The sequence below is a fragment of the Lingula anatina genome, chromosome 2 (assembly GCF_051362555.1).
Source record: "Lingula anatina isolate TDL-2025a chromosome 2, LinAna3.0, whole genome shotgun sequence".
Taxonomy (NCBI): domain Eukaryota; kingdom Metazoa; phylum Brachiopoda; class Lingulata; order Lingulida; family Lingulidae; genus Lingula; species Lingula anatina.
The window spans coordinates 25,809,926-25,830,663 of record NC_141768.1 but is presented as its reverse complement, the minus strand read 5'-3'; the positions used below and the strand labels follow the sequence as shown (position 1 = coordinate 25,830,663).

At 36.9% G+C, this 20,738-nt stretch overlaps 3 protein-coding genes across 4 annotated transcripts; 1 reads left to right on the top strand and 2 right to left on the bottom strand.

Annotated features, from left to right (window-relative positions):
- Positions 1–930: 930 nt before the first annotated feature.
- On the bottom strand, positions 931–12,020 carry LOC106153822 (prolyl 4-hydroxylase subunit alpha-3). Of its 2 annotated transcripts, XM_013527924.2 has the most exons (12): positions 7,354–12,020; positions 6,267–6,439; positions 5,630–6,000; positions 5,358–5,409; positions 4,970–5,109; positions 4,624–4,788; positions 4,340–4,404; positions 3,722–3,842; positions 3,405–3,533; positions 3,038–3,106; positions 2,541–2,637; positions 931–1,505 (listed from the first exon to the last, which is right to left on the bottom strand). In XM_013527924.2, the coding sequence occupies exons 1-12, from the start codon at positions 7,533–7,535 to the stop codon at positions 1,426–1,428; spliced, it is 1,644 nt and encodes a 547-aa protein (XP_013383378.2). In that variant the 5' UTR covers positions 7,536–12,020; the 3' UTR covers positions 931–1,425. The 2 variants fall into 2 exon arrangements, with proteins under 2 accessions (XP_013383378.2, XP_086860697.1); XM_087004571.1 differs by lacking the exon at positions 3,405–3,533.
- A 169-nt stretch (positions 12,021–12,189) lies between these two features.
- LOC106153768 (microfibril-associated glycoprotein 4) lies at positions 12,190–13,991 on the bottom strand. Its single transcript, XM_013527866.3, has 2 exons — positions 13,518–13,991; positions 12,190–13,050 (listed from the first exon to the last, which is right to left on the bottom strand). The coding sequence occupies exons 1-2, from the start codon at positions 13,882–13,884 to the stop codon at positions 12,353–12,355; spliced, it is 1,065 nt and encodes a 354-aa protein (XP_013383320.2). The 5' UTR covers positions 13,885–13,991; the 3' UTR covers positions 12,190–12,352.
- A 2,264-nt stretch (positions 13,992–16,255) lies between these two features.
- On the top strand, positions 16,256–18,223 carry LOC106153825 (uncharacterized). The gene is made up of 3 exons (XM_087003218.1): positions 16,256–17,626; positions 17,774–17,904; positions 18,038–18,223. Exons 1-3 carry the CDS (start codon positions 16,429–16,431, stop codon positions 18,221–18,223), a joined length of 1,515 nt encoding a protein of 504 aa, XP_086859344.1. The 5' UTR covers positions 16,256–16,428.
- Positions 18,224–20,738: the final 2,515 nt, after the last annotated feature.

The window sequence follows — 20,738 nt, the reverse complement described above, 5'->3', positions numbered from 1 at the left end:
TAAATTATTATTATTATTATTATTATTATATTTTGGAACAGGAGTTTCAGCCAACAAATTATATGAATAAGATAAAAGAACATTCATGTTTCGTTACTCAGTCTAGTCTGTTAGCAATTGCTTGAAATGGTAAACAAGCTTTATTCCCACGTTGATAACAGCTACGTCTGTGTCATGACACAAATCTGAAGACAATCCTCTTATAGCCACAGCAACGCACTTCCTTAATCATTTGTATCCGGCTGACAACAGTGATTCAGAAATTGCTTGTCAAAATATAATAGTGAACAAATATCAATTCAGAAACGTCTTATTTTTAAAATGTTTGGTAGAATTATTCCAGCGTCTGAATTGTAATCATATAATCTAAATCTCTAACGTATGTGACATCATGTTTTAGAATCGAAAATTTATTTTTTTCATAAAATTTTAATTTTGTTGTTAAAACATTATTTTATTGTAATCCATCAAAGGGGGCCACGTGGAAAATCAGTGTACACTTAACATGCTCTGCCCTATTAAAATCTACGTTATTTATAAAAACTAATTATCATGAAGTTTTAAAGGATACTTTCAGTATAATAAGATTGAGAAACTTTAATTATGGCAATTATGGTCAAAATCAGCCTATATTTAATCAAAGAGTTTCAACTGTCTGTTGAAACTCCTTGATTTAATTGTGTTAAAGATCTAGTAGATGTATCTTAATTGGCTTCAATAATTCTTAATAGGAAATAATTTGACATACACGTATTTCATGCGTTTCATCTCGTGTATAGTCCTATTATGTGCAGAAAATAGCTCAAAAAACAGAGAGAGTGGATAGATAGCTTTATACATGTATATATATTATTGTTGTTCAATGTACAAGTATAATATGTATAAAATACTTTCCGTCGAAGACTGCCATTACACAAATTGAAAAACAAGTTTGTGGACTATGTTTTAATAATCATTATTTAATTAATTCTTGGTTCTTAGCTGACAAATTAAGAATACTTATTCGAATTATTGGAGCTTCAAACGCCCAAAATTTTAAATAACTGTAACGCAGTTGCACGCTATTTACCTCTCCCCTACCGATTTCTTTAACTGGATAAACTAAGCAGACAAAGGCATCAAGGTTTTGATTTGAAAGAAGTGACACTGGCCTCTAAGACCCCATTCCTATAGACACCATCGGTTTAAGTAGATCGATCCAACTCTGCGGGGACTTTCGCTGAGTGCAATCAGCTTAAATGAATGACACACCTCCTCTTGTTCCTAATGTACTCTTATAATCACCAGCTTTTCTGTATTTTGCTCAACACCAGAGAGAGACGTGTTATTCAGGTAACCTGATTGCACTTTGTCATGTGATTTACGAGATCCATTCCTGAAAAGAACCTGATCCTAAAACTCTAACACTTAAAAAGTCACTCGACATTACTCGTCCGTGGCACGTGGGCTAAGACCGCATCGCCTACGAAATATCTGCCCCCTCTCCCGTGTCCATTTGTTGGCAACTGTAAAGATCACAAAGACAGTGTTGTAAGAATATTTTCAAATAATTTGGAACGTATGGCACCCAAACCCAATACAGAGGTACATTTCTTATGCTGAAGTGTCCAAAGAAATGAAATTGAATGAATTCAATTTTCAATTTTCAATTTTTGTTTTCAATTTTTCAAAACAGATATGTGTATAGAGCAAAAATCCACGACTGTCTCAATTTTAATTTAATTTTCATTTCTTATCATGCCTTTACATTATGTAGAGCTCTAATTATATAAATGGTAACGTGTGTTCCGCGTTACGATATATTTTGTAGTTATTCAGTCATTATAAATTATACATAACGTAAAGATGTACTTATACGGTAATTTGCCATGAATTTCGAACAGTAGAAAATAATTAAATTTGGGAAAAGATCGTTTTGGTGGTAAATATTTAAACTGTGACTCAAGGGACTTTGCGTCATGGCTAATACTAGGTAAAAAAAGTATGTTCCCCAGACAAAGTGTCAGAAAGTTTCATTTTGTCCAAGTACTTGGTGCAATAGAAAGCAGTGTTTTCTGTTGCTGGTCGAAAAATACATTGTGATTCCATGATAGTTTGACATTTCGGATATAATATTTGGAGCGCAAGTGGAAAAACAGTTTATTTAATGCTTATTTCACTGTCGGTAGGGTGTATTTTCCCAATCTTTTTTACAACAAATTTAAAATAAAAATGGCACTCATGGGGCGAATGTCGCCAAAAATACAAACAATAAAATATTACATGTTACTGATAAAAATATTACATGTATACTGATTTTCAAAAGAAACCTTTTTACAGTTATTTTTCAGTGAATTTAAAGCAAGACTAAAATATAGGAACAGACATAGGAACAGTTGTTTCGGACGGCGACAACGACGGCGACGACACGGACAGATACAGAGATCAGAATAAACAGTTTCGTTGTCTGTATATAAGAATGGGCAAAATTCGTAGAGTATTAAAAAAGTAAGCTTCACAAGCGAGAAAAGCTTTTGAAAACCACTCCAAGGTCAACTTACTCCATTTCTGTCCGTAAAGAACTGGGCACCCTGCATGCATGCTGGCGTGGTACATGTCTCCGCTTCTTTTAAGATTGTACCAGAAGGCGGCTGCGTTCTGAAAATAGGTTTTGAACACTTACAATTCTTCTTCCTGTAACTGTTATACACATTTAGATATAAAATGTCTCATATAGTTTTGAAATAATCATTTTTATTCGAAATACTTTTGACAGCAGATAAATACCTTTAAAAAATTGATTGCGCTCAAAATGTTGATTTTTTTCAAACTGATGTTTTTAAGAGAAACCTGTAGTCAGCTTGCGCATGTATTAATTGTTCCAACTTTCGTTACCATATCAAAATTACGTATACTATTCTATTACTGTTATTTTTGGAAAGCCGTTTCTATATACATCCATTTAATATGACGATGTAAAGTGATTCAATTCTACATGAGGGCACATGTTATATATAGTATATAAGTGACATTCACAAATGTTGGTCAAGATGAATACCTTCACTGGTGGTACGCGAACATTGATCTCAGGAAACACGGTGGCTCCGCCTAGCTGGACATCCGTCAGCTGAAGTGAGAAAAAAATATATTATCATTTATTTGCAAAGAGGGAAATTTGATATTACTTTGACAGTATTTCCGTATAGCAAAAATCATTTTTAAAGCTACGTGTAGTTGACTAACCTAAAACCTAAAGCCATTGCGGTGCATACTTTGCACGATTCAAATCACCAATATTTTCAGCCAAATAAAAGAAAACGTAGATTCTGTGTGCCATGATGAATCCGCATTCACCCTGCAGACACTTTAAAATTTACATAAGAGAAATGGAAATATCAAATGAAAAACTTAATTATACTGCTTACGTAAAAGACAAAAGTGGCAATCCGACGCCCAGTGTTCAGCAGATGAGATGGGAGTTGGTTCAGCCAACCCTCGTCCACATAAAAATCGTGGTGTGGTTCAAACATCCCGCCGATGCCATAGGTTGCGATCTGATGGAAAAAGGATGGAATCAACATGAAAGAGTTTGAACGACAAACCTAGCCAAACGATAACCAGAGTGACCGGGAGATAGGTGTGTCAATCTACCTGTCTGTCTGTCTGTCTGCCTGGTTGTCTGACTGACTGACTGGTCAATACAACGTCTTATATTTAAATAAGAAAATGTTAAAACACCCACCTGCCAAGCCTCCGCGTCAGCCAGCTTATCTCTGATGACGGTACTGAGACCAGTTATCTCTTCAACCCTCTTACTTAAATGAGCCACCGTTGTATTCACATCCGCATCCCAGAGCCAGGTCCTATAACCAGAATATGACATGATCTCAGGCCGCATTCAGAACAGTGGACTAACTAGTCCGCGGGTCAAATACGGCCGACCCACTTGAATACTTACCCACGGGGAATTTATTCATAGTCTGTTAGAAGATTAGACGGCACCTTTTTTAGTGGGTCGCCACATTTGACCCGCGGACTAGTTAGTCCACCTGTTAAATGCAGCCTCAGTTTAAAAAAAAGTATAAGAAAAAGTGATAACTTTATAGCCCATCTTAGGTAAACAAACAAGCACTTTCTGGTTTCCAAAAACTGTCTACTAGTGAAAAAAATCTTTTTCATGTCATTGTGCTTTTATAATGAGGGAACCTTAGAAAATTGCGGCATGGAACCAAAGCACCGAAAACACCCACTGTTAACAAACATTTGTACTCTGGAAGGGTGGAAGAAATACAGGTACAGTCTGTTTCATTAGAATTCTATGTGCCCTTTAAATCTGAAAGCTTCGATTGCCAATCTTTACAATTTGCCAATCCTTTGCTCCGACGTTTTTTCTCCTGCGACATCTCCTAGTGGGGCCCGTATCATCTGTGAAAATAATCTTTATAATGTTATCATTGTGCATGAACGCTGGTGCGATTTTTACTACGTTTAATTGTCGTGTTTAAGTTATAAATGTATCTGGATTTTCAACGTATAAGACAACCGGCAGACAACGTAACAAATCTAAATACCAAAAGGACATTTGAGCCTAAATTATTTCCACCATCAAGGAATAAACGTTTCTATCGCTAATCTATAACCTACCTTGGATTTTGCCAGCTCCAACAGAATAGCCGCCTCTTTATCCGTGATAACGTCATAGAAAATGCTCACCCTGGGGTCCAGGTACAGAACTTCCTCTTTTACTGGTCGAATAGGAACCAGGGTTTTCTTGTACTGACAGAAGAGTCGGGCTTCGATCTTTGGGTCCTAAGATAAAAATTAATAAGTGAGGAATAACTATATGTACTATAACGATGAGAACATCCAATATGATGACCCCTCTCTTTTAACCCGAATTATTTTTATATAAATACAAATGATCTTTTTTAAAGAAAATTCAGTGACTGAAGTGGAGATAATAGGAGGTAAAAAGGCAATGCATACTTACTTTCCACTGATCTCCACGGCACAGACGTTCGTACATTGAATCCGTTGTATTACGTCTGGATATCTTTTTTTGACTGTGTGAGCCGCTCGACATGTCCTCATATTTCAGGAACTTTTCCTTTAAAGAACTGTTTTCTGGGTCTAGTTAAAATAAAACTTAACTTACGCCCCAGACTCAAATTATCCCTCAAATTATTTTGGCAGTTTTTCCCATTTCATTTTGTTTACCTCTATGGTGTGAATTTCATGTTAATATACTTACTAACTGGGGTGTGGTTACAGAGTAATCATAACATAAAAGCAAAGAGGGGTATACGCTCAGTATTTAGTAAAAAAAAAATGTAAAGAAGTTCACAATCTAGATTTTTCATGAAGCATTACTCACCTACCTTTAACAAAAGCTTTCATAGCAAAATTGGCAGCAGCAGTAACGTTTCCAAGCTGAAAAAGACGAACCACTTCCAAACAAAACTGCCAGATGTCTTAGTTTGTCATTTTATCAATTAATCAAATTTAATTAGAATCTATCTCAGTATTACGATATGTGAATATCATCGGTGTTCTATGTTTTACAACAAGGTCTTAGTGCCAAACACCGCGACAATTGTGATACTTCTGTTCATGCTGAAACTACTTTGAAAGCAACCTAACAGTAACATACTTGTGCATGTGCGTCAGCCAACGCACTATATGCCTCTTCGATTTGAAATGATCGGTCCCCTAAACTTTGCTCTCCGTTGGCCGAGTGTCTCTGCTCGTGCATCCGTATTGCTTCTTCCATCCACTGGATAGCTAACGCTGCACTAGAGCTACTGTAGTCCGAATGGAGCATCGCTCGACCTAAGCGCAAACAGTCGTCTGGCCCCAGTCTTGAGACCTTCATACCCCGGATGTTACCGTCGGCGAGCTCCTTCACTGGTATTTGATACATCTTCTGCAACCTTACCAAAGCTGCAACAGCTCCGTTCAAGTCAACAACTTGTGGCCAAGTGTGGTGGGACAGGCCAAGTGATACGATGTCGGTGGCTAACCCTTAATGTAAAAATGAGTTTTGTTGTGACACAGTCATTGACGTTTTTCCCCGATGTCAATTAAACGTATTTGTCATTTGTGCGTTTGTCAAAGTTATTATATAATTGATTATCGTCAAGTGTTTTCTTTGTAAGTTGGATTGGTGGAATGAATACATGCTGTTTGATGCTATTGATGACACATGTATCTATTGTTTGTGAGCAAAAATATCTTTGATCAGACAAATATAAATCTTGAGGTAGCAACTAAGCTATAGGGCGGCTTACCCCTTAGCGCGGTGTTGTTTGCGTGTTTGAGATCCGATATCTGGGCAAAGAAATGTGTCCAGGTAACTGCAAAACGTTTGATGGTACTGTAAGCTCCAACGGGGTTCACGGCATAATTGACAATAGATGTCTCTGTGTTCTCCGGTAGAAGTTTCTTGATATCTTCAAGATGTCTGGGAGAGAGGTATAAATGTATCCATGTAATGAATAATGGGTTTGCGTAAGATTAAGATACAGTGAATTAAATGATATCAAGTCCCCATACACTGTATATACATGATAGAGAATTCTTTCCATATCAATAAATCCATTTCTTTGCCTTGACTGCCACATTGTAACAACAATTTATGTTAAATGATTTAAGCAAGGAGTTATAACATCTGTTATAACTCCTTGATTTAACATATTCTTATATAACACGTGTAGAAAGGGTAAATATAATTTTTCAAATTTCTTTGTTCCTGGGTACTTCTATAAACATGTATGTTCTACATACAGAGATCAAGTACAGGTACATACAATTATATTTTCAAATTTGAAAATCGCATATCTCGCAATCAAGTACACCTGTAACACAATGTAACGGAAAGGATGCTTTAATTCAAAGGAAATTTTCACATGAATGTGTTATTGCACAACTAACGGACTGCCGTTAGATATTCAGAAGAGAAATAATTGAAACGAATAAGCATATATGCATAAACAGTGTGTGTACACCCAAGCTCGTGTTGGATTATATAGGGGAGACCGGGGCTAGTTGGACCCCGGGGTAAGTTGCCCCCCCCCCCCCCCCCCCCCAATCAATTTATGACAAAGTAACTATGGGGTAAAAGAATTGATCACATTATTTTTTAAGGTGACCGTATCCCATAGTGCTAAGAAAGCGTTGGCAGTGAGTCCAAATGAAATAATTTAGCATCTTAAAGTAACTTCATTAAAAAGACTTGATGGGGGTCCAACTTACCCCGGGGTCCAACTAGCCCCGGTCTCCTCTATATGCCCAAAGAACCATTGACGGATATTGTTGCAAAGTAATGCGCATAGTAACTTTGTTAAATAAAAAGATACTTAAAATAAGTGTACTTACGTCTGTAACTCCTTTATTCTTGCGAGTTCGTTATCGAGATATGTCTCCAACAAGCCAACAAGAAGCTGTTCATTATTTGCGAGTTGGACTACGTCTGCTGTGGACGAATATACTTCAGCCCGCGCGATATAGTGATACGAGGAGAAGACGGCGGTGAGGATGATGATGATAGAGTTGTTCATTTTTTGTCCCGAATCTCCTACACAAATGTCTGTACCAGTATATCGTTAAGCAAGGACAGATATGCGCGTGTCGGCAGCACCTTGTATGGTGCTCATACAGATATTTTCACAAGGAAACCTTTGGGAATTAGTCGTGATCAGTAAGCGTGTCCGTTAAAGTATTTGTAGATGGCGTCAGACACCGATAATTTGCTTGGTGTCACATTTGTGGATACAAATGCACACTTACGGCCCCTCGGATAGATAAGTGAGGACACCAATTATTTCTTAATGTACCTTTTACGCTCTGACACGTGGAAACAGGACAGGGGTGGATCTAATGGTTTATTAATGTTAACTTCAGAGAGGAGCACGTGATAACTTGAGACTTCATTATAAAAATTATTAAAATGATAATATCATTAAATAACTTAACAATTTATTATAACATGATTAAAGAAATATAGCATTTATATTTCATTAGTTACATTTTCGGTCTCAATAATTACCATCATAACAAGGCAGCAAAGCTGTCAAATGTACAGACAAAAAACAGGAAATAACTATGCACAAAATAGGCTACTGTCAATTCTGATGCAAAAATACATTATGTTAAACTGCAAATTCAACATCAAATTTTAATTATCCTCAACAGGTAATACCAATGTAATTAAAATATGTGACAAGTTTACACTTTGAAAATGTATAACTTCCAGAAAAAGAAGTTCCTTAGACTGCTTTTCCAACTCAGACTGCATTTTAGTCCTTTATTTCTTTTTTGAAAGTTTGGCAATCATAAGTAACATGGTTTTCCCATAATGGTCATCATGGCAGCAGCACCCAAAATTGTGTTTTCTTCTATTCTGATGCAATATTACATAATGGTTAACAGCATAATAACTCAATTTTAATAATAAAATATACGTATCATGGATTTTCAGAAAATGTGACTAGCATGGGTCTTCAAGCCCGTGGAACTTCAAAGTCACACCTTGAAAATGCCAATATGTGAAAAATTAAATTTTCACAAAATAACTGTTTAACTGGCAGCAAGAATTACCAAACAGACTGTATTTCCTACTGAAGCTGTATTTTAGTCCCATGTTTCTTTCCTGTAAGTTTGAGAACAGTAAATGACATGGTTTTTCTTAAATGGTCATCATGGGAGCAGTGCCCAAAATAGTTTTTTTTTTTCAAATTTTGATGCAATATTACATAATGTTTAACAGCATAATGACCATCAACTTTAATAATAAAATATTAGTATTATGGATATTCAGAAAATGTGACTAGCAAAGGTCTTCAGGCCCATGGAACTTCAAAGTCACAACTTGAAAATGCCAAAATGTAAACAAGACAGCACTGTTCTGAAATGTTTTTTTTTTTCCATTTTTAACAATTTTTAACATAAAACAAAATTATCAGTTTTCTGCTGTTTTTATATGATAAACTAAGAAAATTGATGAGATGGGAAAAATATCAACAGAGAAGTGTTAAATGTCCAATCTCTTCCATTCTGAGATTCTGAACATAGTGAATGATTGAATCTGACAAACTGCAATGATATGAGTTTATTTCCATTTTTGAAACTTTATTACACAATACACGATAACAAGTTTACCATCATTTTTACATAATCAACTAATAATGTTGTAAAATTGCAGGAAATGCCAAACAAACACTTTTACGTATCTTATTAGTTCAATAATGAAACTGTTTACATGCCTAAGAATTAAATCTGAGGAAATGTGAAAAAACTGCATTTCTTTAAAATAATGGCCCGATTATGCTGATTTTTGAACTCAACCTGCGTTTTAGCAGGAATGACCACTCCTGTGAGTTTAATGACAATTGGCCTATCTGTTTTTCTTATATTGTGTTTACAGTGTTGCATATATGCTGAAAAGTGAAAAAAAAGCATAACTACTAAAATAGTGGCCCGATCATGCCGATTTTCGAACTTGACCTGCATTTTATGAATATTCATCAGCTCTGTAAATATACAGCCAAAAAGTAAAACTGCCTTCCACTTATCGTGTTTACAATGAAAGTGCATGGCGCCGGCGACAGCGACAGTGATGGCAACGACGACGACGACAGACACAGGTGATGGCAAAATGGACAGACACATCTGTACCTATTAACTGTACTGTTTGAGAACAGTAAGTGACATGGTTTTTCTTAAATGGTCATCATGGGAGCAGTGCCCAAAATGGGTTTTCAAATTTTGATGCAATATTACATAATGTTTAACAGCATAATGATCATCAATTTTTAATAATAAAATATTAGTATCATGGACAAATAGTAAACGTGACTAACAAAGGTTTTTAGGCCGATGGAACTTCAAAGTCACACCTTCAAAATGCCAAAATGTAAACAAGACTGCACTGTTCTGAAATGGGTTTATTTCCATTTTTAACACTTTTTTAACATAAAACAAAATTAATAGGTTACTGCCATTTTTATAAGATCAACTAAGAAAATTGATGAGATGTGAAAAATATCAATAGAACAGTGTTAAATGTCCAATTTCTTCCATTCTGAGATTCTGAACATAGTGAATGATTGAATCTGACAAACTGCAATGATATGAGTTTATTTCCATTTTTGACACTTTATTACACAATACACGATAACAAGTTTACCATCTTTTTTACATAATCAACTAACAATGTTGTAAAGATGCAGGAAATGTCAAACAAACACTTTTACGTATCTTATTTCTTAAATAATAAGGCTATTAACATGCCTAAGAATTAAATCTGAGGAAATCTGAGGAAATGTGAAAAAACAGCATAACTTCTAAAATAATGCCCCGATTATGCTGATTTTCGAACTCAACCTGCGTTCTAGTAAGACTGACCATTCCTGTGAGTTTAATGACAATTGGGCTTACTGTTTTTCTTATATTGTGTTTACAGTGTTGCATATATGCTGAACAATGAAAAAACCGCATAACTACTAAAATAGTAGCCCGATCATGCTGATTTTCGAACTTGACCTGCGTTTTAGTAAGATTAATTATTCCTGTGAGTGTCATGACAACAGGCCTAACGGTTTTCCTTAAAATGTGTTTACAAGGTTGCATATATCCTGAAAAGTGAAAAAACAGCATAACTTCTACAATAATGGCCCGATCATGCTGATTTTCGAACTTGACCTGCGTTTTATGAATATTCATCAGCTCTGTAAATATAAAGCCAAAAAGTAAAACTGCCTTCCACTTATCGTGTTTACAAGGAAAGTGCACGGCGACGGCATCGGCATCGGCATCGGCATCGGCATCGGCGACGGCGACGGCGACGACAGACGCAGGTGATGGCAATATGTACAGACACATCTGTGTCTGTACATAAAAAGTGGTTGCTGAGAGAAAGAGAGAGAGAGAGAGAGAGTATTAAATTGGAAAATTTTCATTACAGATATCATCTTTTGAAGAAAGACTTCTCCAGCATTACTTCATTTCACCACTGTTCTATTATGCCAGTGTTGGCTACTTTTGAAACGAAGGAAAAATTGTCTTTACATGCATTTGTATTATCCGCTTGCACCTTGATAAACCGTTACTGTTGTCGAGCATGATGGCAAATTAATGACAAAAGTGTAAAATTGGGGGACTTGGTAATACCTCATATTTGTCATAACACAAAGATGTACATAAAGTAATCATTGCACATCGAGAATAGCAAGTTGGTGATGGGTGGGAAATCACCATCGATTTCCTTTGCTTTGAGGTATACCATTCAAACAATCATCTGGTCAGGGCTTTTGCCTCGTTCACTTCTATACGGTTGAAATTAAAAATATTAAGATGTAAAAAGATAAATTGGACGTAAATGTGCTTTTAATTTAAAATATGATGGGTATTGATCTCTATATTATTATTATTATTATTTTAAAAGGATATGATTGAGTGTTTCGATTTTTGAGTGATGTGAATTGGACCAATGAATCGCGGTTGTGCCACATGTAATTAAGCACGCCCTATCTTAATTCCCATGTCTGCATGCACAAAACTTAAAAAAAATTACCCAGATCTAAGAGTATACAGGTAAAGTGATGAGCATGCAGAATACTGAAGGATCATTTTATTAATTACCAAAAATAACACTCCATTAAAAACAACGTAACACTATCTTGTTAACAGCTTCATCCAATCTTGTAATTTCGCAGATACACTGTTGCACACGCCATTGTCACTTGCGGTATATAATAACGTAGTAGCTGTACATCATTTGACAGCGTTCACGTCAGCTCTTTATGCGCAAACTCTACAACAACGCGGGGTGCTGTTATTTCTCAAAATTATACGTACATTCTTTGCAAATGGCAATAATCATAAAGTCTACATCATCTTCTTTAGAGAAAAAAAAATCCCATTGCGTCGATAGATTTAACTGCTATTCTGGTTTGGAAAATGTGTCCAATCTACATATAGTACATTCTAACAACATATTGATAATTGATTTGAAACCAATATTCGGAAGGAAGGAGTTACCACTGACCCATAATTTTAACAAAACACTTTTGTGCACACTTTCATCAATAAACTATATCTTCATGAGAATTCTATAAGAATTGCTGAAAAAAGTTCTATTGCACTCATTTTGTTAGATCTGGTTGAAATATAATTGATATATGTTCACGAGTGAGAAAATTGCAAAAACCGAAATGACTTTTATGCACACATTTTTATTGCATGTCGTAGGATTTTTTCTTCTTTTTTCAAAAAGAAAATGAAATCCATTTATAATTACTATTCCATAATTTACAAACAGAATCAGTTATCTCCCCCAAAATCCAAATAATGTCAATCATACATGTATCACTATTCATCAAGCCGAACGCTGTGAATCTGGGTCAGAAATGGACATTCTTCGTAATTTCATTGTTATTTTCTTCAGAGACTGGTTAACATTAGGAAAGAACAGACCGTCCCTCGGTTCCTGGCGCGATGCGTTGTAACCGCCATTATAATAACGACCGTTGAAATTGGCGTTAGAGAAGCAACCGCCGTTGATAAACCACCAACCGCAGTGAAGCTTCACCGCACAATTTTGAAAAGGGCCATGGTCGAAAGTGTTAAAAGGACCCCGGTGAATTCGAAACCCAGACGCCCCACCCCCAAGCCCGGGATTTCTGGGATAGGCATAATAGTCGGTGGGAACATCTAATTTGTAGTTAGTAGAGCTGTCCCCTACAGTGAAATTGGGAGCTCGAAGAACGCCATGATTCCCTCTCCAATCCCATATGTCCACTACCAACTCATAGCGGAGACCCTGGGGGTTAGATGTGAGGGAGTGAATAGCCTCGAGTCCGAGCCAATGCTCCCCGGTCAGGTCACCGAAGCCACTTCTATAAGATGCCCAGTCTCTGTAGAAGTCCACTTCGCCGTTGATTCGTCTTTGCATCACGGTGTAAACGCCGCTATCGGTCATCTCGCAGAAAGCATCGAAAGGTTTAGCGGCGCCAGGGGGCAGCAGCTTGTACACTCCACTTTCGCGGGCACCAGACAACATGTACGCAGTGCAGTCTGAAATTTGAAAAGAAGAAGAAAAAACGATCCTTTATCAAGACATTTTAAAAATGTCAAATTATAATTCAAAAGTTGGCATAAATATCTAACATCTATATTCAGACATACATGTTGGACGCAATTAAGCCCTTGTACATGTGTAATGTAACAATTTTAATTATATTAAAATATATCGAGGAGATTGGCGAGGATTGTTGGTATTGGATTGTTCTTTAGACAAAACAGGATGTGAAACACCATTACTATATTCTTACCACGCCCCTGTAGTATTTTTTACAAGCTAGTGAGTCACACGTTAATAAAAGTTAGACTGTTCTATCCTCCGCTTCATTTGACCACTATTATCCCATTTTTAATTGAGATTACTTATTACTTCTGTTATGTAAACTTAACAACTTAAAGATAATTCTGTCCCCATTCATTACACACGATCAACTACAACTACAAATGAAACATGGACCAACCTGCCAATGGTGCTGGAGGAGATGGTGTGGTGGTCGAGGGCGTGGTAGAAGGCGTGGTCGAGGGCGTGGTCAAGTCTTGATCCATTATTGCACCGAGAGTAGCTTTGAGTTCTGTCAGCTTTGCTTCCAGGCTCTGAAACAACAGATCATTCTTTCTCTTCCATGTCTTCAAGGCCCGTGATAAACTTTGAAGCTCCGCGGACAAAGTTCTTGTTGCACTTGCACATTTATCTCGGTCTTCAAATGCTTGCGTCGAGCAGATTGAAGGCAAAAGCGGCCCATTGGGGTTTTCATCATCCTGCCCTCGACCCACAGCGTATAGTAGAAATAAAAGGTAAAACGCACAACGTAAATCGCAGACAACCATTATTGTGTGTTTTTGAGAATCCGCCTTCACTCCGACTTGTGCTTGCTGTCAGCGTGTTAATAGTTTGGATTACTAGGCCAAACAGTTAAATGCAAGCCATCAAACCAACCCGGATATCTAGTGGGTTGAATCACGGCCCTGAGTACCTATCCTAATTAAGTAAACCGTTTTCATCCCGGATACACACGTCCGCTATCTAGTGTAGATTCAGTTTACAATCATTAGGCCTAAAGGCTAACAAGGTGTATTAACCAACGTTCAAGGGACAAGTATGCGGATATAATGCAGGCACCTATAGTACAGTATCAACAAACAGCCACTTTTTAAGCGATTTCTCAACAAAACAAATTACAGGAAATAAGCGCATTACATTGAATCTTATTCGACAAAACGCGAAACAAAAAGGCACAATCAAAGAAATATATTGTTGAATGTGTGTCATGAAGATAAAAAATATCCACCTTCAGCTAAATACAGTGCGTAAATGTAATTAGAAGACCAGGCGTTAATGATTGCTTGGTATCAATCCGATAACTTTATTGAGATGCTTTCCCTGCAATCCCCAGGAACCGCTACTCTATGTTTCTGTAAAAACAGGAAATGATCGGAAACCTTTAGACTGAAGTCACGCAATGTCTAGTTATGCAACAAGAGGCTCTATATCTTTAATCCTCGCAGAGATTTGCTCGTTTGTTGACAGCGAATTCAATCAATTCTGTATTTATGATTTAAGCTTACTATTCTTTGCAAAACATTCCTCTCCTCACCCCCCATAAGAGCTGACCATGAAAACGATATAAAAACTACACTTCTGCCTTCTTTGATAAAAGAATGGACAACACACATGTAAAACCAAACGGAAATAGAGAAAATAATGATCTTTTAAAATATACGGTTAGTCAGTTCCAGGAGCACCTGTAAGCAGCGGGAGTGTGACTGTAAAAACTGTCCAGTTGGGTCAAGGGGAAGGCGACACGGTGCGTTCACTCCCCGAGTAAAACGCTATATAGCAACAGCAGTCTGTAGAACTTTTTATGATTGGGACGGGTGGTGAAAACTGAATGAAAGAGCACTTAAAGCGCTTTTTTTCCATACCTTTATTTACTTGTATTAAATGCATTTTATAATGACATTCATTTAAACAGCATATACGCACATATACACACACCATAGGGAAATATTCAGGGAGATACATGTACCAGCAGGGTGACTATCTAAGGCCTGCTATACATAAGCGTGTCAACAAGAAGGCCGAATACGCGTCTAAATTCTTCGTGAGTGGGCAGGCGAACTAATGCGCTGTCGCCAAGAAAACCAGTCTATGTCATTAAAAACTTCACGAAAATAAAATGGGGAACATTTATTACAGAAAAAGACGAACTTGCTGAGTTAACGAGACATAGTCTGACGTATAAACCACTCGCTATATATACTTGTGATAAGTGACGAACAAGTCACAGTTATAATAACGATAATAAAATGAAAATAATATCTGCGACCAGACGCTGCAAGGAGCCAACTTACGTAAACACCACCCTTCATCCTGACGAAGAAATCAAAGATGACATTTAGGTAAAGATCACGGGAAAACAATAGCTAACCGATGGTGTCAGAAACCAACTTACGGATACCGACCAAGAAATCAAAAGTGACTGAAAGGCATAGGATAATAACCGCCACCGGATGATATCACAAACCAGGGCCCGCCATATTACGTGATCTAGGGATCTAGCTTTGTCCTTTGTGGTAAGTTATACAAAAAGTACTTTTTTTTCACCAGGAGAATAAAGTAAGAGCTATGAGTTGGGGGGATAATGGTCACTGCCAGCTGATTAGGTTGATTGCAAAATTGCCGTCGTATGTTTTACCAGCAGTAAATATACATTTCTTTAAATAACAATTCTTAACAAATCGTGAGTGCAATTATTTCAAAGTTCACGAAAACACACGTGCATTTTTGTCCATTGAAAATGCACGAGCATAAGTGTATTTACAATGCCCAAAGTGAACAAACAATCATCATGATCACTGGTCGAATGGTAGTTAAATTTATGGTATCTTTTCAGTATAGCTAAAGTAGACGAATCGACGACCAGATACATAGTTTGCAGCAATGATGGAGCGATCATTTGGCTTTTGGCTCACTTGTGTGCGATCACCTTTTTCAATGCCTCATAAAAATTTATCAGCATTTACCGTGTACGACTTTCTTGCCCATGCTACTGACATAATCACACACCTTAAAGGCAATGTCTTTATCAAATGTGACATTCGCAAAAAAAAAAAAAAAAAAAAAAGCCGTACAAAACAAGTCAACAATAATACTTTCAGGAAGTACGTAATCTCAGGCAAATGACATTTGTATGGTCTAGATGAGGTTTGTCTAGCTTCCCTTCACCCGATTCGCTGGGTATTCGTGGGAATTGGTTTCCTATTTAAAGTCTGATTCATAAGTCGTTTTTGTCATATATACCTTCGTTTACGAGGGTTGAGGAGAAATATTTTTCATATTCCTATAAAACGGTTTAGGGTTAAGTAGACACCATGCGCATATTTCTTGCCGTGTTACTTATTTCTTCTACGTTAATGGCAGTAGAAAGGTTTGGGGGAGATAAAAATGTGCGACCGAAAAAAGGAAGATTTATCAAGATACGGAATGTGCTCAAATCCGTCAATGCAGAGGATACAAAGAGTCGAACAGAGCTGAAGAACGGACCACATTTTAATGTTTGGCAGGCAAGAAGGACTCGACAACGCAAGGCAATAACGAGGGATTTGCAGCTGGCCCATCCCACGCGTACAGGCAGGCATCTGTTGAACTCTGTTGTCACGGAGTTACAGACATCCAGCAATGGCACTTTAAATGTCACGGACACAGAGACGATTTCCGAAAATGTCACAGATTTGTCAGATTTAGCATTCATGATGTCTAAAGTAGCAGTCCCAACTCCCAATGAACCCGAGTGCCTCGTAGTGGATGAAGCGCCGGGTGAAATAGCGGTCTTACATCAGTGTTCTTGCGACACTCACTGTGAATTGTTCGGCGATTGTTGTTGGCCGTACAACCAGCAATGCAACTCAAAACCCACAACCGCTAAACTGGAATCTAACCTGACTTTAGATCACGTTAGCTGTGTTCGACGCCCTCTGAAGGTTCCACAATATGATACTAGTTATTTCTGGTTTGTCACAAATTGCCCAAAGGACTGGCCGGATAACGTTATCAGAGAAAAGTGTGAAAAAGATGACGACTTCACAGCAGATGTCGCTGCTCGCGTAACTCCAGTTTACACAACTAACGAGGATTTGACTTTCAAGAACGTGTTCTGCGCCCAGTGCCACAACATGTCACTTTATGAGCCCTGGAACGCTTCAATAGGTTGCACAGAGCGCGGCCCTTCTTATTTCCTTAATTTGACTACAGCTGACGAAATTATCACTGAGGTACTAAGTTTGGAGGATTGTCTCATCGCCTTCTCCACAAACCATGTATCTGCAATGCGTCGCTGTGGGGCAGAAATTGACAAGTCATTTATTACCACTTGTCCAACCAGTAATACTTCAGCATCGGCGGAATGGGCGTTACTGAACATAGAATATGATGCTCTAAAACGTATGTGTCTACATGGGCCAACTAATGCTGTCCATCTAACAGAAAACACGTATATGTACAGAAATTACTTTTGTCTTGCCTGTAATTCCCAGTTCTTCTACAAAGCCACAGATAACTGCTACAAAGACGGTAAGTTTTGACAACCATTTTTCTACCGTCCAATCCGTACTCCAGTTTATGCCAAAACAATTAACTGTTGCTATGCATGTTGAAATAATGGATCTGACTGTGGAATGAAAACTGCATTGACTGTGATTGATACTATTCACATTTCAGATGTAGCTACGAGACATTACGGCTTCTTTGCAGAGGGGTTTTCTGCACTCCTGAATGTCAACCGAGCTGTGAAAAGAGAAGACAACACGCGTTGCACGATGACCTCCAACATACAAAACGAACAGAGAAAGGTGGGTAGGCATTTGTGATAGTATAATAAAAAGGTTTACTAATAAATATGAATTACTGGATTAGAGGAATAAAAAATAAAGCTTTATTTGTTATTTAAAAGTGTTCAGAGACAAAAAAAATTAATCCTTTCAGGAAAAATGCTCCACACAAGCACAGGATTGTCCACTTGGTGCTGAAAGTGATACTTGTCGCCATGAAGCGGTCGCCCTACTCCAAGACTTGACGGTTTCATATCCGGGAGATACATCGGGGAAAGTATCCGTACTGTATACGATATTATGCAATACACAGAAGATAACGATATTCCTGGAATGTTAGTGCTATTAGATTTCGAAAAGGCCTTTGACGCTGTGTCGTGGAAATTTATTGACAGGGTACTAGTTTTTTTTAATTTTGGTGAAAGTATTATTAAATGGATAAATATTTTTAATAAGGGTGCACAAGCAGCAATAAATCAAGGAGGCAATCTCTCAGAGTCCTTTTACATTAAAAGAGGTTGCAGGCAGGGAGACCCAATAGCCCCCTATTTGTTTATTTTATGCGCAGAAATACTCTCAATAATACTTAAGAATAACAAAAATATAAAAAGTATCACTATTGATGACGCCCCCATTTTATTAACCCAATACGCAGACGATACGACTGTGATGCTTGATGGCTCAGAAAAGTCTTTATCCGAACTTATGATTGAATTAGAGAAATTTTCAAAAATATCAGGGTTGAAAATAAACAAAGATAAAACAAAAATAGTATGGATAGGACGTATGAAGTTCAGTAATTTAAAATTTTTGCCACATATGCATCTTGATTGGGGAAAGCACCAGTTTAATCTTTTGGGAATTGAATTTCATGTTAATCTATTTCAAATCCCCAAACTTAATTTCGATAAGAAATTAGTAAAAATTAAGTCTATTCTTAATGGATGGAACAGAAGAATGATCACCCCCATCGGCAAGTGTATAATTATAAAATCCTTAATAATTTCCCAATTAAATCACTTGTTTATATCCTTACCGAATCCTAGTCAAAGGTTTATCAATGACCTTCAGAGTGACCTCTTCCACTTTTTGTGGAACTCAAAGATCGATAAAGTTAAGCGGGATATAATTATTAAAAATTACGATGAAGGTGGTATCAAAATGACACACTTGCCTTCACTGATATCATCACTAAAATTAACATGGATTAGACGTATTTATACAAAAAGGAAAAAATGGCAAATTATCGTAGCTAAATATCTAAATTTTGAACTTTTGTCAGTGGGTGGTAATGAGTATTTGAATAAATGTCTAAAAGTTTGCAGAAACCGGTTCTGGGGGGATGTGTTACTTGCATGGAAAGAACTCAGGGTTAAGGAAGACAAGTTAAGGGGGAAAAACAAGCCCGTTTTGGACACCCCTGTCTGGTATAACGAAGCCCTAAAAGTAGACAGTAAGGTAATATACTATAAGCACTGGTTTAATAAAGGTATATCTACAATAAGGGACTTTATAAAAGACACTAAAACAATTACCTTTTTTTCACAAGAAGAAATAAATAAGCGATATGGCATTCAGACCAACTTCCTAGAATATCAAGGGGTGGTAAGCATTATTAAGCGATACTTGAAATTGCATGATATAAACGAATCTGAAGTAATGCTCCCTAAACTCCCAGAGTATTTAAGTATCTTCTTTAAAAGTAAGAAGGGCTGCCAAGATTTTTATAAAATTCTTAGTAAGAATGCTTCTATTTCAAAGGGCAAAATAAATTGGAATAAATTGTTTGATATTAATGACAAAGAATGGTCTCTAATAAATAAACTGCCTTTCAACCTTCCTATCAGTCCTAAATTTAAATGGTTCCAGTATAAAATAAATCAACATATATTACCGACAAATAGTTATCTTGCAAAAACTGGTTTAGTTAACACCCCCCTTTGTAAAAGGTGCGAGAAAGAGACGGAGACAATTATTCATGTACTATGGGATTGTTCTGTAACTGAAACCTTTTTAAATGTAATCAAAGACAAGCTGAATATGACTTTAGAGAAAAAAACATTTATATTTGGAATTCTTGACAAAAATGAAAATAATAAAGATTCGTATAATGTCCTAAATATGTTAATCAAATACTATATCTACAGCTTTAGGTGCAGAAACAAACAATTATTACTTATTTCTTTTGTTGAATTTGCTAAAAAATATCTGGACTCGGTACAGAATTTGGACCACCTTAAGGCCATGTACGTTTGCTTGCACAATTTAATACTTAGACTTGCTTAGAATGATACAATACGTGTCGAGTGTAAATGTATGACAATCTCTTACTGTTTGGAGTCATAGCCAATTGTGCATGTCTAATATCTTTGCGTACCTAAGTTCACATCTCGATAGTCTGTACTGTCAGTCTTTGGTGTTGCACCAGACTGTTCATGGATACTTGTTATATGTTGGTTATGTAATGTGTAGCAACTTGTTATGTGTACCTGAGTTCACAGCTGAGTGGAGATTATTGTACGCTTATTTGTTCTGTATGATCATGTAAGTGAGTGATACTTTCCGTTATTCCCGACAATCGGCATAATAACATATGTTGTGACTGTGGTAAAAATGGTACGTTAGTAATATGTAGAATCTGGTGTGACTTATATATGATAATAGCTGGTTTGTTTGTTTATATGTTACCATATATGTTAATCAGTTCGTGTTATGTGTAGCAACTTGTTATGTGTACCTGAGCTCACAGCTAAGTGAAGACTATTGTACGCTTATTTGTTCTGTATGATCATGTGAGTGATGCTTTTTGTTATTCCCGACAATCGGTATAATAATATATATTGTGACTGTGGTAT